The sequence below is a fragment of the Delphinapterus leucas genome, chromosome 11 (assembly GCF_059928025.1).
Source record: "Delphinapterus leucas isolate spDelLeu-1000000601 "Yukka" chromosome 11, BTC_Dleu_Yukka2, whole genome shotgun sequence".
Lineage (NCBI taxonomy): Eukaryota > Metazoa > Chordata > Mammalia > Artiodactyla > Monodontidae > Delphinapterus > Delphinapterus leucas.
In genome coordinates, this window is record NC_143139.1 from 60,759,522 (window position 1) to 60,782,149 (window position 22,628).

Below are 22,628 nucleotides of genomic sequence, written 5' to 3' on the forward strand. Positions count from 1 at the left end.
TTTACTCTTTTTAAAAATTTTATTTAGAATGCCTACTTGTCGAAGTTAGCATCATTTTACAGATTAGAAAAATTCAATTCTTTTGTCTCTGCAAACTTTTATAATAGGTTAGGAATAACAGATTAGAAATGTAATACATTACAAAACAGTTGCCTATGACTATCTGTACATTTACTATGCACCTTAAGGAAAAGAATTTGACAGTGTGCTGTACTTACACTGCAGATAACATCCTTTTATTCTATTTTGCAAAACTGACCAGTGGTAGTATTTGAATTTATAAATGGCCATTAAACAGGATATTTAACTTAAATGAATAGTTAGCATGCTAAGAAGTGAAAATTTTCAACTGAAGTTCTGTGGCTCATCAGTTCAAATGTTTCATGGCATTTTTTCTTTAAATAAATTTCAATGTTGTAATACTAAAATAATTTTACATAATAAGTGCAGAAAGATAAAATTTTCTAAATATTTTAGAAAGTATATTCACATTCATTTTGTCATGGGTTTCTTGTGGTTCTTCTAAATATGTTAATCATATTAAGGAGACACTGGTCCTATACAATTTTAACAGTCCATCCTTCAATTAAAAACTGTAACGAAACAAACAGTATGTTAAGAGTAACAAAAAGCAAATTAAATATACTAAATTCATACTACAGGTAAACAGAATGAAAGCAAATTACATAATAGTGGCAGGTTATATACATTTTAAAGAATCTTTTTTTTTTCATAAATTTATTTATTTTTGGCTGCGTTGGGTCTTTGTTGCTGTGCGCAGGCTTTCTCTAGTTGCAGCGAGCAGGGGGCTACTCTTCGTTGCGGTGCACGGGCTTCTCATTGCGGTGGCTTCTTGTGTTGCAGAGCATGGGCTCTAGGCGCGCAGGCTTAGTTGCTCCGTGGCATGGGGGATCTTCCCGGACCAGGGCTTGAACCCGTGTCCCCTGCATTGGCAGGCATTCTTAACCACTGCACCACCAGGGAAGCCCAAGAATCTCTTTTTCCATGTAGTCAAATAAGATAGAGGTTGAAATGTAAACTTAGTGATTTGTGTGGGGTTCCCCCCTGACCCTGCTGTGGTTCAATTTGGAAAATTTGGTATAAACGCTAATTTTAATATTTTATTTCTATACATTTAACATAATTCAAAATAATCTGCAGCATCATGTATGGCTCATTATCACTGTATGTCTAACAAACAAAAAAAACCCTAAATATATTCATTGCTCACTAGAAATGCTAAACACTGGAAAAAGTGGAATTTTATACATTTTTTCCTTAAATATTTGACTAAGATATTCTTCAGAAAGTTAAAACTGCCTTCTCCACATAATTTTGTGTGTATATGGCACGAGTTGACACCCTAAAACAGTGTGAATTCTATCAAAAAGTCACTGTTTACAATACGCAGAATAATCTGACAGGTCTACTTCAATGATGTCTGAAAGTGAAGGATATATTTGAGATAGGTAAGTAGACAAAAACCCTTATAAAAGTACAGCATTACTGTTTAAATATGCTATAGCTATATAAAAGGAAATTAAGTGACAGAGAAATGACCCTTTTGTGATAATTAAGACTATAAACACTTTGAATCATATTATAGTTCTGTAACACAAAAATGACAAAAAGTATTTTCTTAAAGGCACAAAAGCATAAATACTAAATGAGGGTTTTATTTTACAAGGCCAATTGTTTCAATGGAATGGTAACAAAGATTACACTGTATAAGTAATACAAAAAAGTACTGACATGAAATATAAGTAAAATATCTATTGCTGAAACTTATTTCACATGCCGTATTTATTATCTTTTCCCGGGCCAGCTACGTCTCACTAAATGATAGATAACTGAAGGCATAGTATATTTAACAACTAAAACAGAAATGCACACATCAATAATTATTACTCATTTAAATTTTCAAGTGAAAAAATAAAATTTTTGATCAAATGAAAAAAAAAAACGGTCATAGGTCTTAAATCCTAAAAACCACCATGAGGCTCTCAGACAACTGGGAATTGTAAATCACAATTTTTATGAATCCATTGTGAAGGAAGATTAATCTCAGGTGGAGAACATTCAAAGTCAACTACATATATGGCTAAATACAAAGTTAATTGTGTGTTTTAAAGTATTCACATACTAAGCCTAGTATAAGCACTGATCTAAAACTAAGCCACCTATTCCTGAGTTTTGTGTTCAATTCACAGAAAGGAACTCACACAAATAAAAACATAAGAAGACTATTAGATTAGATATATGCTTTTAGTGTATAAGAAACAGTCATGAGTAACCCTGCTCTTTCTCATGAAATAGTTTTTGACTCCTTGAGTAATAAGAGCCCATAACACATTTGCCCTAACAAGAAAATATACAAAAGTAAATAACTACCTCTCCAGTCTTAGAAGATAACCATACAAATAAAACACTGTTTAGACCAAATGAAAGTAACATGACTAAAGTCCCAAAGGGGAGTTGCCAACAAAAAATATAAGTTTTCAGGGTTTAATAATGAAATTATTTTGTGATCAGCCAATCAACTTATATAAATTAATACTAATTTAAACCATAAAAAAGGATCAAGTCATACAGTATTTACAAAATATATATCAATGAATAGGCAGTAGAGCATAACATTGGTAACAGAAAGTGAGTATAAAAATTATATCAACAAGTATGAAATACAAACAAAAACCCACCTATTCTAGTGTAGTCATATTATACCTATACTTATACTGGGTGTAGGTATATGTTATTTACGCATAATCTATTTAAAAAATGTTTTCACACATACATATGGAATATACTGTTTTGCCAAAAATACATGGGAAATAGCTCTTCATAAAATCTAAGGATATTTAAGATAGCTATATTGGTTAGGTGGTAAAAAGCAGGCCCTTTTAATCATTTTCAATTTTCATAATTTAGCAATCATTCCTTGATTTTATACTTATCATGGCATAAACATTTGATTATATTTTTACTAGTGTCTCAGTCTCTTCTTAGTCGAAGGCAAGTGTAGCCAGAGCAATTATTCTCTCTGACCTTCATTTTCAATTCAAAATCTACTTTCAGAATTCTAAGATACATAAAGGAAAAACATTAAACTGAAAAAAATATTTAGGAAAAATGTTTGCCTGAGCCTGAACAAAAGGAATCTTGAGGAATTGTGGTTTTGCCACAGACTGCAGTTACTGAGAACAGAGAAGGATAACAGAGAATTAAACTTGAGAACTTGATGCTCTTCTTAGATGCTCAACTTATTGCACATTTTAAAGAAACCAATTTTAACATACACATAAATACCACCACACGAAGTGTCTTTTCTCATTGTCCTCTTTTTGGCTTTTGAAGTAAAATATTGGTTATATATATATTTTCTATTCAACTGTTTCACTGAACACACTAGAATCTAAATGAAAGCTAAAATAAATTTTTCATAATGAAAAATCATGACTATCAGCATTTCATACACCCTATAATTCCATCTCTAAAATTTGGCCTATGTTATTGGACCAACTGAGTTTAAAAAAAAAAAGAAAGAAGGACAGCAATCAAGTTTGACCACACTTTTTTCAGCAAGTGCTTAATGGGGTGTTATACAGGTGTGACAGGAAATATATAATCAGTAGATCCGAGTACCAGGGTTTTTTTTGTTGATATACACATACATATATTTATACCTGTATCTATAAATATTAAATTCTAGGGGTTAAAAAAAATCTTGTGTAAACTTTTGATAAAGCAGTTTGCCACCTTGTCTCTCAAATCAATTTTGACCACAATTTTTTTTTTTTTGCTGTTTCTAAGAAGACAATTGAGCTGAATGCTTTAGAAATGATTTTTTTTCACAGTACAGTGCATTGAACTATTTATGTCTATTATCCCATCATTTTCCATTCTGTAATTCCTTACTGATAGAAGTTTTGTGCCGGTTTTATGAAGAAAATAGATTGCTACACATATATTTATAAGATTGATAGCATTTTTGTTATGAATGACATTAATGCTATATATTTCATAACACGAACATACCACAGACTACAAAGACTACTGTAAGGTATACATAAGACACAATTGTGTATACATGTGGATTTATTATACTCACATGTAGACACAGTCTCACAAAAGCTAGAAATGTTCTGGCACTTAACACATAGTTCACTTTAATAACCAAATAGAATAGCTCTTATTTCAGGGTTAAGGATAGAAGGTAGGAAAAGTCAACAGTTCTACATATATTTCTAAGGTTTTCTGTTTTAGAAATATTGTGATGTTTCAATAAAGACCAAAGCATCTTCAACATTGGTCCCAGGCCAAATATGATCATTCCAGTTCATTGATTCAATGGTAAAGAACTTCTACTTAAACATGAAGTTTATTATGACTTGAAGCAAAATCAGGAGAAAAATGATGAAGTAGTCTTTTTGTTGCAGAAAATAATCCGTGGCAGGTGTGCTTGAAATTAAATGATTTCGAAGAGCCATAATATTTCTATAAAAATAAGCAACATAATTATTTATAATTATTAATAATTATTTACCAAAAATGTTAGCAAAGAAATCACAATTTGATATATGATCACAGAATTCATTGTATAAAATTCAATTGTATAAAGTTCCATCAATTACTACCACCTGAACAGGGAGCTGATTATGCTTTGTGGAACCACTATTAGGTCTTGCCTAATCTATACTCTGCACTGTACCAAATATATTACTTAATGATGTGTGTTAAACATAATTTTTAAAGTTTGATGACTTTAAAATATATCACTTTCTTTGTTATCACAGTGGTTTTAAAACAAAAATTTTGCTTCTTAGTTGGCCCACTAAGGTTCTTTTATCTTTCTTTAGGAGACAAGGGCAGAGTTGGAGAAAAATCCTTAATTCACCAGGAAAAAAGTAATACAACAAATATTGTGACATTCCTAACTTGAAGAATGCTCTGTAGGCATTTCATATGCTAACAAAAAATGTTAATTTAGTCATAAAATGAGCTTACATTATCCTCATGCCACTCTAAACGCTTTTGGCTAAAAAGAGCTGATTAGTGAAGACGTTTTTCTTTTTGACTTCTTCTATTGAAGTGTTTTATGAGTATAGAGAAAGAAAGGAGGCAAATATGAACAAGTAGGCTCTTTAATTTATAAATATAATTAAGTTAGGAAACTCAAGCACTTTATATAAGGGCTGATGATACCAAGATGCAGAAGACACGCTCCCTGCTCTAAAGAAGCTCATGGTCTAACTGGGGCAGGGTGGAGTGAGGTAAACAGACACACACAATTAGCAACTCTATAGCGCAGTAAGCTCTCAAAAAGACTATGTATAGGGAGCCATACAAGCCAAGTGGAAGGATTAATAACTATGGGGCAGAGTGATTAGAAATGTTACAAAAAGGGTGACATTTGAGTTATATTCTGAAGGATAAACAGGGATTTTCTTGAGGGGCAAGGTGGGAGGAAGGGCAATCTAAAAAGCGGATTCAGTGTGGGTAAAGATCCAAAGATGAGATAGCATGGTATATTCTGGAGATGTGAGGAGTTTCATAGGACTAGAGCATGAGTAAGTGTAGAGGAATGGTAGGAAATGAGGCTGTAGATGAAAATAGCAATTAAATGTAAGCCATAGATCACCAAGAACAGAAAAAAATATCTTAAAAAAAAAAAAATCCTCCAGGACATCTAGCGCTGAGTGCTGAAGACACAAAAGAAGGTTGGCTAATATTAAAAAAACTTAACATCTGATATAGCAATGGGAGACAACCGATCTGAACTCATGCTAGCCTTACCAGTGGAGCAGGATCAGGACCCCTTCCCTCCCAAGGAACTTCCCTAGGTGTTATGACCGTTAGTTGCTGGATCTTGCAAAGGTGAGTGAGGGGATGGGTCTGGGAGTGCACAGGGAACACTTGAAGGTCTCAGGGTAGTGGCTATTTGCCCACTGTTATGGAAGTGTTTCAATATTTTAACAACTGGTACATTCTAATTAAAATCAGCCATGTACAAAGGAGACTGGCTTTCTCAGGAACCACCCCACTTCCGCATTCAACCCAGCTACATTCCTAGTATGCTACAGCAGTAAGATGAAGAGACTCCAATTCCAGTCTCACAGATGAAACAAAACAACCTCCTCATCTCTCCCAAATATTTTAGTGCTGAAGGAATTTCCTAAGTTTCAGTAATCAGGTGACAGACGCCAAGGTTCTATTTTAGCTTAGCAATGTTATAAAAATGTAAAGTTTGCATATGATTTCCTACATAACAGGATTCTTAACTCCTCTAGACTCAAATGAATAGTCACTGTCGTATATATTACCTTTTAATTTCTTCCTGTGTTTGTTTTATAGATTCAATGGAAGTTTGAATGTCTCCCAGTTCTATCCCTTTTTTTCTTCTTGCACTTGGTTTTACTGATTGAGCTAAAAAGACATTTAGAATAAACTTGGTGAAAACAGTGAACATATTTAATTATAAACAATCTAAATTTCAGATTAATGATTCTCATGTAATAATTTTCCTAGGCATTATTTTTATGGCTTAGAGACTAACATGCTACTCCTAATACTTGGCATTTTTGAAGTTTCAATCATATTTCAAAACTAGAACACTACAGATATACTTAAAGTAACCACGAATTAGTTAAATTTTGGATTGAATCAGCTTTATTTTTTAACCAATTAAAATAGACAAAAATATTTCTTTAAAAATACATATATTGGGCTTCCCTGGTGGCGCAGTGGTTGAGAGTCCGCCTGCCGATGCAGGGGACGCGGGTTCATGCCCCGGTCTGGGAGGATCCCACATGCTGCGGAGCGGCTGGGCCCGTGAGCCATGGCCGCTGAGCCTGCGTGTCCGGAGCCTGTGCTCCGCAACGGGAGAGGCCACAACAGTGAGAGGCCCGCATACCGCAAAAAAACCAAAAACCAAAAAACATATATTAACTTGGAGGAGGTATTACTCTCTTCTGCCTCTTGCCTATTTGCCTACATCTGAAGAAGTCAGCTTTTTAAGCTCCCTTTTCAATTTTTTTATTAATTGTTAATGTTATCTTTATTCCTTTAGTCACCCAAACTTTAAACCTTTTCAATTGGTTTAAATATCTCTTCTACAAATTTTCATTGTCAACTAACAAAGTGTATGGTATTTTTAAAAATCCCTTCTCATATCCATTCCTTCCTTTCCATTTTTGTTCAGAGCTTAACCTCTCTCCAGATCTCAGCTTTCTCATTTGTAAACTTGGGATAATAATAATACTCAAACTTCACATGGTTGTAGGAAGGTTTGTTTAACCTCCAGTTTGGTCCACATTAAATACTCAGTAAATGTCAGCTGATACATTATAGGTAATATAGTGGAGTGGATAAGAGAATGAATTAAGGAGCCAAAATATCTGCATATATAACATATATATACATACATACATATATATACACACACACACACACACACTGCCTTATGGGGCATACGACCTTGGGCAGGTTAACCCATGTCTCACTTTCCTCTTCTGTGAAATGGGAACAACAGTATAACTAATACTCCTTTTGAGCACAACAGTACCATGTGACTCCTACTTTTAGAACTTTATTCATTTTATTCCTCTTTTATTCCAGTATCGTGTCCACTCACCAGCATCCCTCAAGCCTAGATTGCTATAAACCATTAAAAATCCTCATAATTCATCAGGGTTCCTTTCCTCTAAGGACCCTCCCTCAAGCTGAATTCAGCCCCCTTTCCTTTAAACTCTTTACTATTTGTCATCTACTAGTTTCTTAGCATTTACCATTTATTCACCTCTAGTATTATCTCTGTAAAACTGAGTTCCCCAGCTTAGTGTGAACTTAGTAGAGACTATGGTTTTAAGAAAACTTTATTTTCTCATAATGTCTCAGACATTACCTTAATCCTTGATTATATCTCAGTGTAGTTCAAGACAGTTTATACATTATTTGACTTAAACAAGAATGGCACACTAGTAAATTTAGTTCATAATTTGATATAGTTATATTTTTACTTCTGTGACGTCTAAACACAATAATTTATTATGAAAATAAAAAACTTTTCTGAAGCATGGAACTGAGACCAAAACTCAAGAAATGGTGCCTGCGTTGAATCTAGGAAACCAGCAACAATTTTTCAGAAGCTAACAAGGCATAAGAGCTAGCACTGCAGTGTGGTTCTTGATTTGCATGTTTCCCCTTTTTTCATTTCCCATGCCTTTACCCTGTGGCCTGGTTTTGAAATTTATAATCTAAAATAGCTTTTCTTGTACATCATCCCTGCCCCCACCAAAACTTACAAATCTCCTTGAGTTAATATGAAAAACCATTTTCTTATATCAAACATAGTATAGTAATATACTTTTAAAAATTTAGACGCTCATAGTCAATAGTCTACAATAAATATTTTTACCTTCACTTCCAGATGAGTCCTGGATATCAGGTTCTGGGGAGGAATAGCCTTTTGCCACTTTCTTCTGTTGCCTGGTTGGCTTATGTTTCATTTTTGGGACACTAACCTGAAAAAAAAAAATCATGCTATTATGTGAATTTGCACTGAATTTTGTAATTAAAGACAATGTTGTACAACCGTCAAAACTGTTCATGGGCACAGTACTTGGAAATAAAAACAAAGATGAAATAGTCTAAGACTTAACAAATATGATACACTTATACAAATTGTTTAATTTTAATAAGAAACATTAATTTGGCACAAACATCAAAGAGTATAAGAAAATATACAATGAAGAGTTTCCTTCCCACTCCTGACTCTTTTCCACCCAGTTTCTCCCCCACTAAAAAGATAGTCAACGCTATTAGTTTGTATATCCTTCAAGAGACATTTTTATGCACACACAAATAAGAATATGGATACCTCGCTTTTCTAACTGCACCAGTTAGTACATCTAGTTGAATGTTAAAAATAGTGCTCTTTTAAGATCATACTTATCTTGTTCCCAACATAAGAAACATTCTCAGTGAATGATGTTGGGTTTCCAATAAAAGTATTTGGATTGCTTACTTTTAATAATATCTGGATAATGTAGAAAGCATCTTATAATAAATGGAAATGATATTATTATCTTTTCAGAGCATAATTTAAACTTACTGAAAACATCTGAGTAAATGTACAAAATTCAAAAGTATATTTAACCATCAATTAGGATTAAATTTTCCTTAGAAAAAAAAAACCAAATGCAAGAGAAGAAACTAGAAACAGAATGGCAAGGTAATTTACATGCTTAGAAAAACAGGGAACCAGTGGTCATAAGTCTTTAACTCTGTTCTTACCTGTTTATTGTTCTAAATAGGAATTATCCCCAGTTAACTATTCCTTGAAATAATTTTGCAAAATCTTACTCATGGGTTTAAAATTAAAATTTGTATAATTTTATTACAGAAAGTAAATAAAAAGGCAGGATCTAGATTCAGCCTACACTGTGCCCTGCTACTTCAAGTCATGGAAACTTAAGATTTTGTAACATTTAGAATCCAAATCCACATTCTTAGAATAGGTTCAAACTGGAGATTGATAAAGCCTGGTGAGAAGTTAGTTAAAATGAGAAAGGGAGTCAGTAATCTAACTGTCAGTATACAAAGATTTAATGTGATCAGTAAACTCTACTGTTAGGAGGAAATTTGGATGCCCTGTGTGTCTCTATCATGATAGTGTTGTTAAAGGAAGAAACAAAATTTTAAAAATTTTAAAAGTTTCTAAATTGTGATAACATGTGTATATGTATAAACACACACATATATACACACACACAAGATAAATTTTGCCATTTTAAGTGTACAATTCAGTTGTATTAAGTACATTCATAATATTTTGCAACCATCACCACTACTTCCAAAACATATCCATTATCCCAAAGACAGACTCTGTAACAATTAAGCAATAACTCCTTATTCTCTTCTCCCCTCAGTCCCTAGTAACCTCTAATCTTTCTATGAATTTGCTTATTCTAGATATTTTATATAAGTAGAATCAAACAGTATTTATCCTTTTGTGTTCCACTTATTTCACTTAGCATAATATTTTCAAAGTTAATCCATGTTGTAGCATGTAGCAGAACTTCATTCCTTTTTATGGCTGAATAATAGTCCACTGTAAATATATACCACATTTTGTTTATCCATCTGTTGATGGACACTTGAATTGTTTCTACATTTTGGCTACTGAGAATAATGCTGCAATGATCACTGGTGTACAAGTATACGTCTGACTCTGTTTTCAATTCTTCTGTAGTGGAATTGCTGGATCATATGGCAATTCTGTGTTTAGCTTTTTGAGGAACCACCAAATCATTCTCCACAGCAGCTGCACCGTTTTATATTCCCACCAGCAATATACAAGGGTTTCAATTTCTCCACATCCTCACCAGCACTTATTTTCTTTTTTTAAAATTATTATCATTCTAGTAGGTGTGAAGTAGTACCTGACCTCCTTGTGGTTTTGATTTGCATTTCCCTTATGACTAACGATGTTGAGCATCTTTTCATGTGTTTGTTGGACATGTGTGTATCTTCTTTGAAGAAATGTCTATTCAAGCCCTTTGTTCATTTTTTACTTGGAATGTTTGTCTTTGGTTGTTAAGTAAGGAGTTCCACATATATTCTGGATATTAAACCCTTACCAGATAAATGATTGCAAATATTCTCTCATGTTGTCTTTCACTTTGATAATGTCCTTTGATAGACAAAAGTGTTTAATTTTGATGAAGTTCTATTTATCTATTTCTTCTTGTTGTTCCACATGCCTTTAGTGTCATATCTAAGAATACTGTGCTAAATAAAGGGTCATGAAGATTTATCCCTGTTTTCTTTTAAGAGTTTTATGGTTTTAGCTCTTATTTCAGGTTGTGGGTCTACTTGGAGTTAATTTTTGTATATGGTTTGAGGTAGGGGATCCAACTTCATTCTTTTACATGTGGAAATCCAGCACCATTTGTTAAAGAAGCTTTTCTTTTCCCATTGAGTGGACTTGACAACTCTGTCAAGGTATCATATTTTTAGATTCCGCATGTAAGTGATATCATATGATATTTGTCTTTCTCTGTCTGACTTACTTCACTTAATATGATTATCTCTAGGTCCATCCATGTTGCTGCAAATGGCATTATTTCATTCTTTTTATGGCTAAGTAATATTCCATTGTGTATATACACCATATCTTCTTTATCCATGTATCTGTTTTGTTTGGAGGTTTTTGATTACTGGTCCAATCTCTTAATTTGTTACAGGTCTGTTGAAATTTTCTATTTCTTTTTGAGTCAGGTTATGAAACATATGTGTTTCTAGAAATTTGTCCATTTCATCTAGGTTACCTAATTTGTTGGCATGCAAATATTCATAATATTCTCTTATAATCGTTTTTATTTCTGTAAGGTCAGTAGTAATGTCCTCACTTTCATTTCTGCTTTTAGCTATTTTCGTCTTCTTGCTTTTTTTCTTTCTTAGTCTAGCTAAATGTTTGTCAACTTTGCTGACCTTTTCAAAGAACTAACTTTTAGTTTCATTGATTCTATTGTTTTTCTATTCTCTATTTTGTTTATTTCCATTCCAAATTTCCTTCTGCTGGCTTTGGGTTTAGTTTTTCCCTTCATTTTCTAGATCCTCATTGTTAAGTTAGGTTATTGACTGGACATCTTTCTTCTTTTTTAATATAGGTATTCACGCTGTATATTTCCCTTTGAGCACTGCCTTTGCTGCATCTTATAAGTTTTGGTATGTTGTGGTTTTTGTTTTTGTTTTTCTTCATTCATCTAAGTGTTTTCTAATTTCCCTTATGATTTCTTCTTTGATTCACTGGTGTTGTTTAGAGTGTCTTGTTTAATTTCCACATATTTGTACATTTCCCAAGTTTCTTTCTGTTATTGATTTCTAGCTTCATTCCAGTGTGGCTGGAAAAGATAGTTTGCATGATTTTAATTTTTAAAAAAATTATTTAGATATGTTATGTAGCTTAACATACGTTCTATCCTGGAGAATGTTCCATGTTTACTTGAGAAGAATATATATTTGTTGTTGTTGGGTAGAATATTCTATATATATATGTTAGGATTAGTTGGTTTATTGTGTGGGTCAAGACTTCTGTTTCCTTATTGATCTTCTATCTAGATGTTCTATTCATTATTGAGAGTGATACTGTAGTGTTCATCTATTGTTGTAGAATGGTCTATTTTTTCCTTCATTCGGTCAATGTTTGCATCATACATTTTGGGGCTTCATAGATTGGTACATATATAGAGATAAACTGGCTCTTTTATCAATACATAATGTCTTTTTTTGTCTCTTGTAATAGTTTCTGACTTGAAGTCTATTTTGTCCAATATTAGTATAGCCATCCCAGCTCTCTTTTGGTTACTATTTGCATGGAATAACTTTTTCTATCCTTCCATTTTACTCTATTTGTGTCTTTGGATCTAAAGTGAATCTCTTGTAGACAGCATATAATTGGATCATGTTTGTCTTAATCCGTTCTGCCAATCTGCCTTTTGAATAGAGAGTTTAATCAATTTACACTTAAGGTAATTACTGATAAGGAAGAAATTCTGCCATTTTGCTGTTTTCTGTATGTCCTATATCTTTTTATGATCTTCATTTTTTTCATTACTACTTTCGTGTTTAATTGATATTTTTTGGAATGAATTGTTTTGATTCCTTTCTCATTTCCTCTTGTATATGTGTTTTAGATATTTTCTTTGTGGTTATCATGAGAATGACATTTATGCCTAAATTTATTACAATCTAGCTTGAATTGATACCAACTTAATTTCAATAGCACACAAAAACTTGGTTGCTTAACAGCTCCATTGCCCCTCCCTATATGTTTTTGTTGTCACAAATTACATCTTTATGCACCGTATGCTCAGTAACATAGATTTGTAATTATTTTTCATTCATTTAATCTTTCAAATTCTGAAAAAAATAAGAAGTGTAGTTGTAAACTAAAACTACAATAACACTGGCTTTTATATTTGCCCATCCATTTACCTCTACTGAAAATCTTTATTTCTTCATACAGCTTTGAGTTTCATTTCAACCTGAAGGACTATTTTAGCATTTCTTATATGGAAGGTCTAGTGGTAATGACCTCACTCATCTGGAAATGTCTTAATTTCTCCCCCATTTTTGAAGGACTGTTTTGCCATATATAGAATTCTTGTTTGACAAGTTTTTTCTTCCAGCACTTTAAATATGTCATCTCATGCCTTTTGGCCTTCATGGTTTCTAGTGAGAAATTGGCTACTATTCCTATCAAGGATCGCTTATATGTGACAAGTTGCTTCTCTCTTGCTGCTTTCAAGATTCTTTTTGTCTTTGACTTTTGACAGTTTGCTTATAATGTCTTGGTGTGGGGGTCTCTTTGAGTTTATCCTATTTAAGAGTTTGTTGAACTTCTTGGATTTATAGACTCATATTTCTCATTAAATTTGGGGATTTGGTGGACTTTTTTCTTTAAATATTCTTTTGCCTCTTTCTCTTCTTCTTCTCTTTCTGGGACTCCCTTAATGTATATGATGATCCACTTGATGGTGCCCTATAGGTCCCTTAGGCTCTGTTCACTTTCTTCATTCCTTTCTTTCTGTTCCTCAGACTAGATAATTTCAATTGTCCAATCTCTGAGTTAGCTGATTCTTGCATTCCACCTTCTCCAAATCTGCTGTTGAATATCTTAGTGAATATTTCATTTCAATTATTGTATTTTTGAGCTCCAGAATTTGTTTGGTTTCATTGTATAATTTCTCTTTATTGATATTCTGATTTTGTCTATATAACTTTTTCTTGATTTCCTTTAGTTCTTTGTCCTTGTTTCCTTTAACTCTTTGAACATACTTAAGATAACTGTTTTAAAGTCTTTGGTAAGTCTGGTATCTGGACTTTATCGGGAATGGTTTCTGTCAACTTATTGTTCCTTTTAATGGGTTCGTATTTCCCTGTTTCTATGTATGCTTTTTAATTCTTTGTTGAAAACTACACATCTAAATATTATAAGGTGGTAACTCTGGAAATCATATTTTCCACTTTCTCCAGGGTGTGCTGCTTTCTGTATTGTTGAAGGCTATTGTACTCCATCTGTTCAGTGAATTTCCCAAACTATATTTGCAAAGACTTTTCTCCTTGTTGTGCATGGTCACTGAAGCCTGTGTTCCTCAGCTTGTGTTTAGCTAGTATTTTGACATAGATTTCCTTGAACACCAGTAGCTAAACAAACAAGACACAAAAACAAAAAGAACCCCAAAACCCAAACTCTCCTAGTCTTAGCAGACAGGCTCTGTGTAGGGTCACTCCTTCAACATTTCAAGCCTAGAAATTAGCCTAAGGTGAAAGGTGAGGGTTTTTGCAGGTCTTCTCTGAGCACAAGCATCTTGCCTTGGGCATTTTCATGGCTTTCTAGATTCTCCTGTATACAGGGGGCTTTTCAACGCCCTAGTTTCCCAAAGAATCTCTCCCTAGCTTTTTCTCCTGGGCCTTACATGGCCTATTGTGTGTTTTATTGGTAATCTTTTGCCCCAGGTATCTGCAGGTTGTTAGTTTGGCTTGTACTATTTTCAAGCAATGCCTGCAGCCTTTCTGGCTCAGCTCTGAGTTAGAAAAAAAAAAAGATGCATGCCCTGCATAAATCCTTCAGGTAGCCCCCAGACAGGTTACAAAAGACATACACAGCCCTGCATGCAACTTTCTGGAGGGGTCAACCCCAGTGCACCCCGCCTTATGGAGAGGTCAGATCCTGGCACTTCCCACTTCTGAAGAGGTCATTGGGGCTGAAGCCAGGCAGGACTTCGGGGGCACTCAGAAGCCTTCTGATGGAGCTCTGCATTTGAAGCCTGGATGCAGGAATTTTCAGAAGAGCATGGTGCTGTGCACGGTGGCTGTTTGGCTTGAAAGACAGAACCCTGAGTCACAAAGGACACTATGATGCCACCCATAGATTTCCCCATATGCGGCACTGACACATGGCATGGTGTCCTCCTTTACAGAGAGGAGAGTTCAGAGGATTCTTCTCTTGCTGCCATCACTGAGACGTTATAGGCCACTGCTTTCAAGTAGACTGAAGCTGGAGGCGCCTTCAAGATGGTGAAGGAGTAAGACGTGGAGATCACCTTCCTCCCCACAAATACATCAAAACTACATCTACATGTGGAACAACTCCTACAGAAAACCTACAGAACGCTGGCAGAAGACCTCAGACTTCCCAAAAGATGCCCTCAAGCGACCTACATGCAGAGGCGGGGCCAAATCCAATGCTGAACCCCAGGAGCTGTGCAAACAAAGAAGAGAAATGGAAATTTCTCCCAGCAGCCTCAGGAGCAATGGATTAAATCTCCACAATCAACTTCATGTACCCTGCATCTGTGGAATACCTGAATAGACAACGAATCATCCCAAAATTGAGGCAGTAGACTTTGGGAGCAACTGTAGACTTGGGGTTTGCTTTCTGCATCTAATTTGTTTCTGGTTTTATGTTTATCTTAGTTTAGTGTTTAGAGCTTATAATCGTTGGTAGATTTGTTTACTGATTTGGTTGCTCTCTTCCGTGTTTTATTTTCTTATATATATATATTTTTTCCTTTTTATCTTTTTGTGAGTGTGTATATGTATGCTTATTTGTGTGATATTGTCTGTATAGCTTTCTTTTGCCATTTGTCCTAGGGTTCTGACTGTCCATTATTTTCTATTTGTTTGTTTGTTTTTTAGTTTTCAGCACTTGTTATCATTGGAGGATTTGTTTTTCGGTTTGGTTGCTCTCTTCTTTCTTTCTCTCTCTTTTTAAAATTACTTTTAAATATTTAATAATTTTTTTCTATTTTAATTAATTTATTTATTTATGTATTTATGTATTTATGTATTTATCTCCCTTTTCTTCCGAGCCATGGGCCTGATAGGGTCTTGGTGCTCTGGCCAGGTGTCAGGGCTGAGCCTCTGAGGTGGGAGAGCTGAGTGCAGGACATTGGTCCCCCAGAGACCTCCCTGCCCCACATAATATCACGTGCTGAAAACTCTCCCAGAGATATCCATATCAACGCTAAGACCCAGCTCCACTCAACAACCAGCAAGGTACAGTGCTGGACAGGCTATACCAAACAACTAGCAAGACGGGAACACAAACACATGCATTAGTAGAGAGGCTGCCTAAAATCATAAGTTCACAGACACCCTAAACCACACCACCGGATGTGGTCCTGCCCACCAGAAAGACAAGATCCAGCCTCATCCACCAGAACACAGGCACCAGTCCCCTCCACCAGGAAGCCTACACAACCCACTGAACCAACCTTACATACTGGGAGCAGACACCAAAAACAATGGGACTATGAATCTGCAGCCTGCAAAATGGAGACCCCAAACACAGTAAATTAAGCAAACTGAAAAGACAGAGGAACACACAGTACATGAAGAAGCAAGGTAAAAACCCACCAAACCAAACAACTGAAGAGGAAATGGGCAGTCTACCTGAAAAAGAATTCACAGTAATGATAGTAAAGATCATCCAAAATCTTGGAAATAGAATGGAGAAAATAAAAGAATGTTTAACAAGGACCTAGATGAACTAAAGAGCAAATAAACAATGATGAATAACACAATAAATGAAATTAAAAACTCTCTAGAAGGAATCAATAGCAGAATAACTGAGGCAGAAGAATGCATAAGTGACCTGGAACATAAAATAGTGGAAATAACTACCACAGAGCAGAATAAAGAATGAAAAGAATTGAGGACAATCTCAGAGACCTCTGGGACAACATTAAACGCACCAGCTTTCGAATTATAGGGGTCCCAGAAGAAGAAGAGAAAAAAAAAGGGACTGAGAAAATATTTGAAGAGATTATAGTTGAAAACTTCCCTAATATGGGTAAGGAAACAATCATTCAAGTCCAGAAAGCACAGAGAGTCCCATACAGGATAAATGCAAGGAGAAACAGGCCAAGACACATAATAATCAAACTATCAAAAATTAAATACAAAGAAAAACTATTGAAAGCAGCAAGGGAAAAGCAACAAATAACAAACAAGGGTATCCCCATAAGGTTAACAGCTGATTTCTCAGCAGAAACTCTACAAGCCAGAAGGGAGTGGCAGGACATGTTTAAAGTGATGAAAGGGAAGAACCTACAACCAAGATTACTTTACCCAGCAAGTATCTCATTCAGATTTGACGGAGAAATTAAAAGCTTTACAGACAAACAAAAGCTAAGAAAACTCAGCACCACCAAACCAGCTCTATAACAAATGCTAAAGGAACTTCTCTAGGCAGGAAACACAAGAGAATGAAAAGACTTACAGTAACAGACCCAAAACAATTAAGAAAATGGTAATAGGAACATACATATATCGATAGCTACATTAAATGTAAGTGCATTAAATGTTCCCCCCAAAAGACACAGATGGGATGAACGGATAAAAAAAACAAGATCCATATATATGCTGTCTACAAGAGACCCACTTCAGACCTAGGGACACATACAGACTGAAAATGAGGGGATGGAAAAAGATATTCCATGCAAATGGAAAGCAAAAGAAAGCTGGAGTAGCCATTCTCATATCTGGCAAAACATACTTTAAAATAAAGACTATTATAACAGACAAAGAAGGACACTACATAATAATCAACGGATCAATCCAAGAAGAAGATATAACAACTGTAAATATTTATGCACCCAACATAGGAGCACCTCAATACATTAGGCAAATGCTAACAGCCATAAAAGGGGAAATCGACAGTAACACAATCATTGTAGGGGACTTTAACACCCCACTTTCACCAATGGACAGATCATCCAAAATGAAAATAAATAAGGACACATAAGCTTTAAACGATACATTAAACAAGATGGACTTAATTGATATTTATAGGACATTCCATCCAAAAACAGCAGATTACACTTTCCTCTCAAGTGCTCATGGAACATTCTCCAGCATAGATCATATCTTGGGTCACAAATCAAGCCTTGGTAAACTTAAGAAAATTGAAATCATATCAAGTATCTTTTCCGACCACAACACTATGACACTAGATATCAATTACAGGAAAACATCCGTAGAAAATACAAGGATATTCAGGCTAAACAATACACTACTAAATAACCAAGAGATCACTGAAGAAATCAAACAAGAAATCAAAAACTACCTGGAAACAAATGACAATAAAAACACGATGACCCAAAACCTATAGGATGCAGCAAAAGCAGTTCTAAGAGGGAAGTTTATAGCAACAGAACCCTACCTCAAAAAACAAGAAACATCTCAAATAAACAACCTAACCTTACACATAAAGCCATTAGAGAAAGAAGAATAAAAAAACCCCAAAGTTAGCCAAAGGAAAGAAATCATACAGATCGGATCAGAAATAAAAGAAAAAGAAATGAAGGAAATGATAGCAAAGATCAATAAAACTAAAAGCTGGTTCTTTGAGAAGATAAACAAAATGGATAAACCATTAGCCAGAGACATCAAGAAAAAAATGGAGAAGACTCAAATCAATAGAATTAGGAATGAAAAAGGAGAAGTAACAACTGACATTGCAGAAATGCAAAGGATCCTGAGAGATTACTAGAAGCAACTCTATGCCAATAAAATGGACAACCTGGAAGAAATGGACAAATTCTTAAGCATGCACAACCATCCAAGATTGAACCAGGAAGAAGCAGAAAATATAAACAGACCAATCATAAGCACTGAAATTGAAAATGTGATTAAAAATCTTCCAACAAACAAAAGCCCAGGACCAAATGGCTTCACAGGTGAATTCTATCAAACATTTAGAGAAGAGCTAACACGTATCCTTCTCAAATTCTTCCAAAATATAGCAGAGGGAGGAACACTCACAAACTCATTCTATGAGGCCACCATCACCCTGATACCAAAACCAGACAACGATGCCAGAAAAAAAGAAAACTACAGGCCAATATCACTGATAAACACAGATGCAAAAATCCTCAACAAAATACTAGTAAAAAGAATCCAACAGCACACTATAAGGGTCATACAACATGATCAAGTGGGGTTTATCCCAGGAATGCAAGGATTCTTCAATATATACAAATCAATCAATGTGATACACCACATTAACAAATTGAAGGAGAAAAACCATATGATCATCTCAACAGATGCAGAAAAAGCTTTCAACAAAATTCAACACCCATTTATGATAAAAACCCTCCAGAAAGTAGGAATAGAGGGAACTTACCTCAACATAATAAAGGCCATATATGACAAACCCACAGCCAACATTGTCCTCAATGGTGAAAAACTGAAACCATTTCATCTAAGATCAGGAACAAGACAACGTTTTCCACTCTCACCATTATTATTCAACATAGTTTTGGAAGTTTTAGCCACAGCAATCAGAGAAGAAAAAGAAATAAAAGGAATCCAAACAGGAAAAGAAGAAGTAAAACTGTCAGTGTTTGCAGATGACATGATACTATACACAGAGAATCCTAAAGCTGCTACCAGAAAACTACTAGAGCTAATCAATGAATTTGGTAAAGTAGCAGGATACAAAATTAATGCCAAGAAATCTCTTGCATTCCTATACACTAATGATGAAAAATCTGAAAGAAATTAAGGAAACACTCCCATTTACCATTGCAACAAAAAGAATAAAATACCTAGGAATAAACCTACCTAAGGAGACAAAAGACTTGTATGCAGAAACTATAAGACACTGATGAAAGAAATTAAAGATGATACAAACAGATGGAGAGATATACCTTGTTCTTGGATTGGAAGAATCAACATTGTGAAAATGACTATACTACCCAAAGCAATCTACAGATTCAAGGCAACCCCTATCAAACTACCAATGGCATTTTTCACAGAACTAGAACAAAAAAATTCTCAATTTGTATGGAAACACAAAAAACCCTGAAGAGCCAAAGCAATCTTGAGAAAGAAAAACGCAGCTGGAGGAATCAGGCTCCCTGACTTCAGACCATACTACAAAGCTACAGTAATCAAGACAATATGGTACTGGCACAAAACCAGAAATATAGATCAATGGAACAGGATAGAAAGCCCAGAGATAAACCCAAGCACATATGGTCACCTTATCTTTGATAAACGAGGCAAGAGTATATAATGGAGAAAAGACAGCCTCTTCAATAAGTGGTGCTGGGAAAACTGGACAGCAACATGTAAAAGAATGAAATTAGAACACTCCCTTACACCATACACAAAAATAAACTCAAAATGGATTAAAGACCTAAATGTAAGGCAAGACACTATAAAACTCTAGTGGAAAACATAAGCAGAACACTCCATGACATAAATCACAGCAAGATCCTTTTTGACCCACCTCCTAGAGAAATGGGAATAAAAACAAAAATAAACAAATGGGACCTAATGAAACTTAAAAGCTTTTGTACAGCAAAGGAAACCATAAACAAGACAAACAGACAACCCTTAAAATGGGAGAAAATATTTACAAACAAAGAACTGACAAAGGATTAATCTCCAAAATATACAAGCAGCTCATGCAGCTCAATATCAAAAAAAACAAACAACCCAATCCATAAATGGGCAGAAGACCTAAACAGACATTTCTCCAAAGAAGATATACAGATTGCCAACAAACACATGAAAAGATGCTCAACATCACTAATCATTAGAGAAATGCAAATCAAAACTACAATGAGGTATCACCTCACACTGGTCAGAATGGTCATCATCAAAAAATCTACAAACAATAAATGCTGGAGAGGGTGTGGAGAAAAGGGAGCCCTCTTGCACTATTGGTGGAAATGTAAATTGATACAGCCACTATGGAGAACAATATGGAGGTTCCTTAAAAAACTAAAAATAGAACTACCATACAACCCAGCAATCCCACTACTGGGCATATATCCTGAGAAAACCATACTTCAAAAAGAGTCATGTACCACAATGTTCACTGAAGCTCTATTTACAATAGGCAGGACATGGAAGCAACCTAAATATCCACCAACAGATGAACGGATAAAGAAGATGTGGTACATATATACAATGGAATATTACTCAGCCATAAAAAGAAACGAAATTGAGTTATTTGTAGCGGAGTGGATGGACCTAAAGACTGTCATACAGAGTGAAGTAAGTCAGAAAGAGAAAAACAAATACCATATGCTAACACATCTATATGGAATATAAAAAAAAAGTTTCTGAAGAACCTAGGGGCAGGACAGGAATAAAAACACAGATATACAGAACAGACTTGAGGACACGGGTAGGGGGAAGGGTAAGCTGGGATGAAGTGAGAGAGTGGCATGGACTTATATATACTATCAAATGTAAAATAGATAGCTAATGGGAAGCAGCACAGGGAGATCAGCTCGGTGTTTTGTGTCCACCTGGAGGGGTGGGAAAGGGAGGGTGGGAGGGAGACACAAGAGGGAGGAGATATGGGGATGTATGTATATGTGTAGCTGATTCACTGTTATATAGCAGAAAATAACACACCATTGTAAAGCAATTATACTCCAACAAAGATGTTAAAAAAAAAAAAAGACATACACAACAATTTGTTAACAAGGTCTACTGTACTTCCTGTGGAACCAGGGCTCACACTGGGAATGTGGGGACCCTTCAAGACTGCCACTGCACCGGGGAGGCATTAGGACAAGAGTAAGTAAAAAATGCCATGAAGCCTTCTCGCTGCTCTGAAGTCACCTGATTCTTGATTCAGCTCTCACTTAGTTGCTGCAAACCTCTGACTGTTTTCCAGAGTTCAGGCAAATTTGGTTATGACAGTTTCTGCTTGATTTTTTATGTTTCTTTGGGGGCAAAATAGCTTGGAGCTGCCTACTGTATCATTTTTCTGACCTGAAATTTTAAATTGTGGAGCCAAATTTTAAAGGTTGGTATCCAAAGATACTACGAATTTTAAAAATTTATATGCAGAGCAGGATCTAGTTACTTTTTTATTACATACCATTGGAGTGCGATGTTTCACTTTGGTCTGGATAACACCATCTTTTTCGTACTGTATCATATCGTTAAGTGGATCCCATGGTCGAGTACTACATAAATGAAGAAAGACCACTTGTTTAATGACTAAGCAAAACGCTCAGAAACTTTTTAAAAAACTTTCTACTCTATGATTAGATTTTCATTGGTAATTATAAACTTAGCTGTAAGATTAAGATATGTCATATCTAATCTTCTGATCCTCAGCTTATTTTATAGGCTAACTACTATCATGGAGTCAAATTTATAATGAATGGAACATCAAGGGTAAAATCTCACATACTGTTTAATTTAAAAACTATTCATACTAACAATAAAAAAAACCTAGCAGGCTTCCCTGGTGGCGCAGTGGTTGAGAATCCGCCTGCCAATGCAGGGGACACAGGTTTGAGCCCTGATCTGGGAAGATCCCACGTTGCCGCGGAGCAACTGGGCCTGTGAGCCACAACTACTGAGCCTGCGCGTCTGGGGCCTGTGCTCCGCAACAAGAGAGGTCGCGATAGTGAGAGGCCCGCGCACCGCGATGAAGCATGGTCCCCGCTTGCCACAACTATAGAAAGCCCTCGCACAGAAACGAAGACCTAACACAGCAAAAATAAATAAATTTAAAAAGAATAACAACCCAAGCCAAGCTGTAGGATGTTATTAAAAAAAAAAAAAACAAACTAGAAATGAAGGCA

General features: G+C 35.1%; 1 protein-coding gene across 9 annotated transcripts in view; it reads right to left on the minus strand.

Annotated features, from left to right (window-relative positions):
* Positions 1 to 22,628, minus strand: part of OSBPL8 (oxysterol binding protein like 8) — a 195,713-nt gene continuing 173,085 nt past the window's right edge. For all 9 annotated transcript variants that reach the window (XM_022559910.3, XM_022559907.3, XM_022559908.3 and 6 more), the window contains 4 exons: positions 21,914 to 22,001; positions 8,414 to 8,519; positions 6,321 to 6,423; positions 1 to 4,494 (listed from right to left, as the gene is read on the minus strand). In XM_022559910.3, coding sequence (XP_022415618.1) covers positions 4,362 to 4,494; positions 6,321 to 6,423; positions 8,414 to 8,519; positions 21,914 to 22,001 — 430 coding nt within the window. In that variant the 3' untranslated portion in view covers positions 1 to 4,361. The remainder of the gene's footprint in view (positions 4,495 to 6,320; positions 6,424 to 8,413; positions 8,520 to 21,913; positions 22,002 to 22,628) is intronic.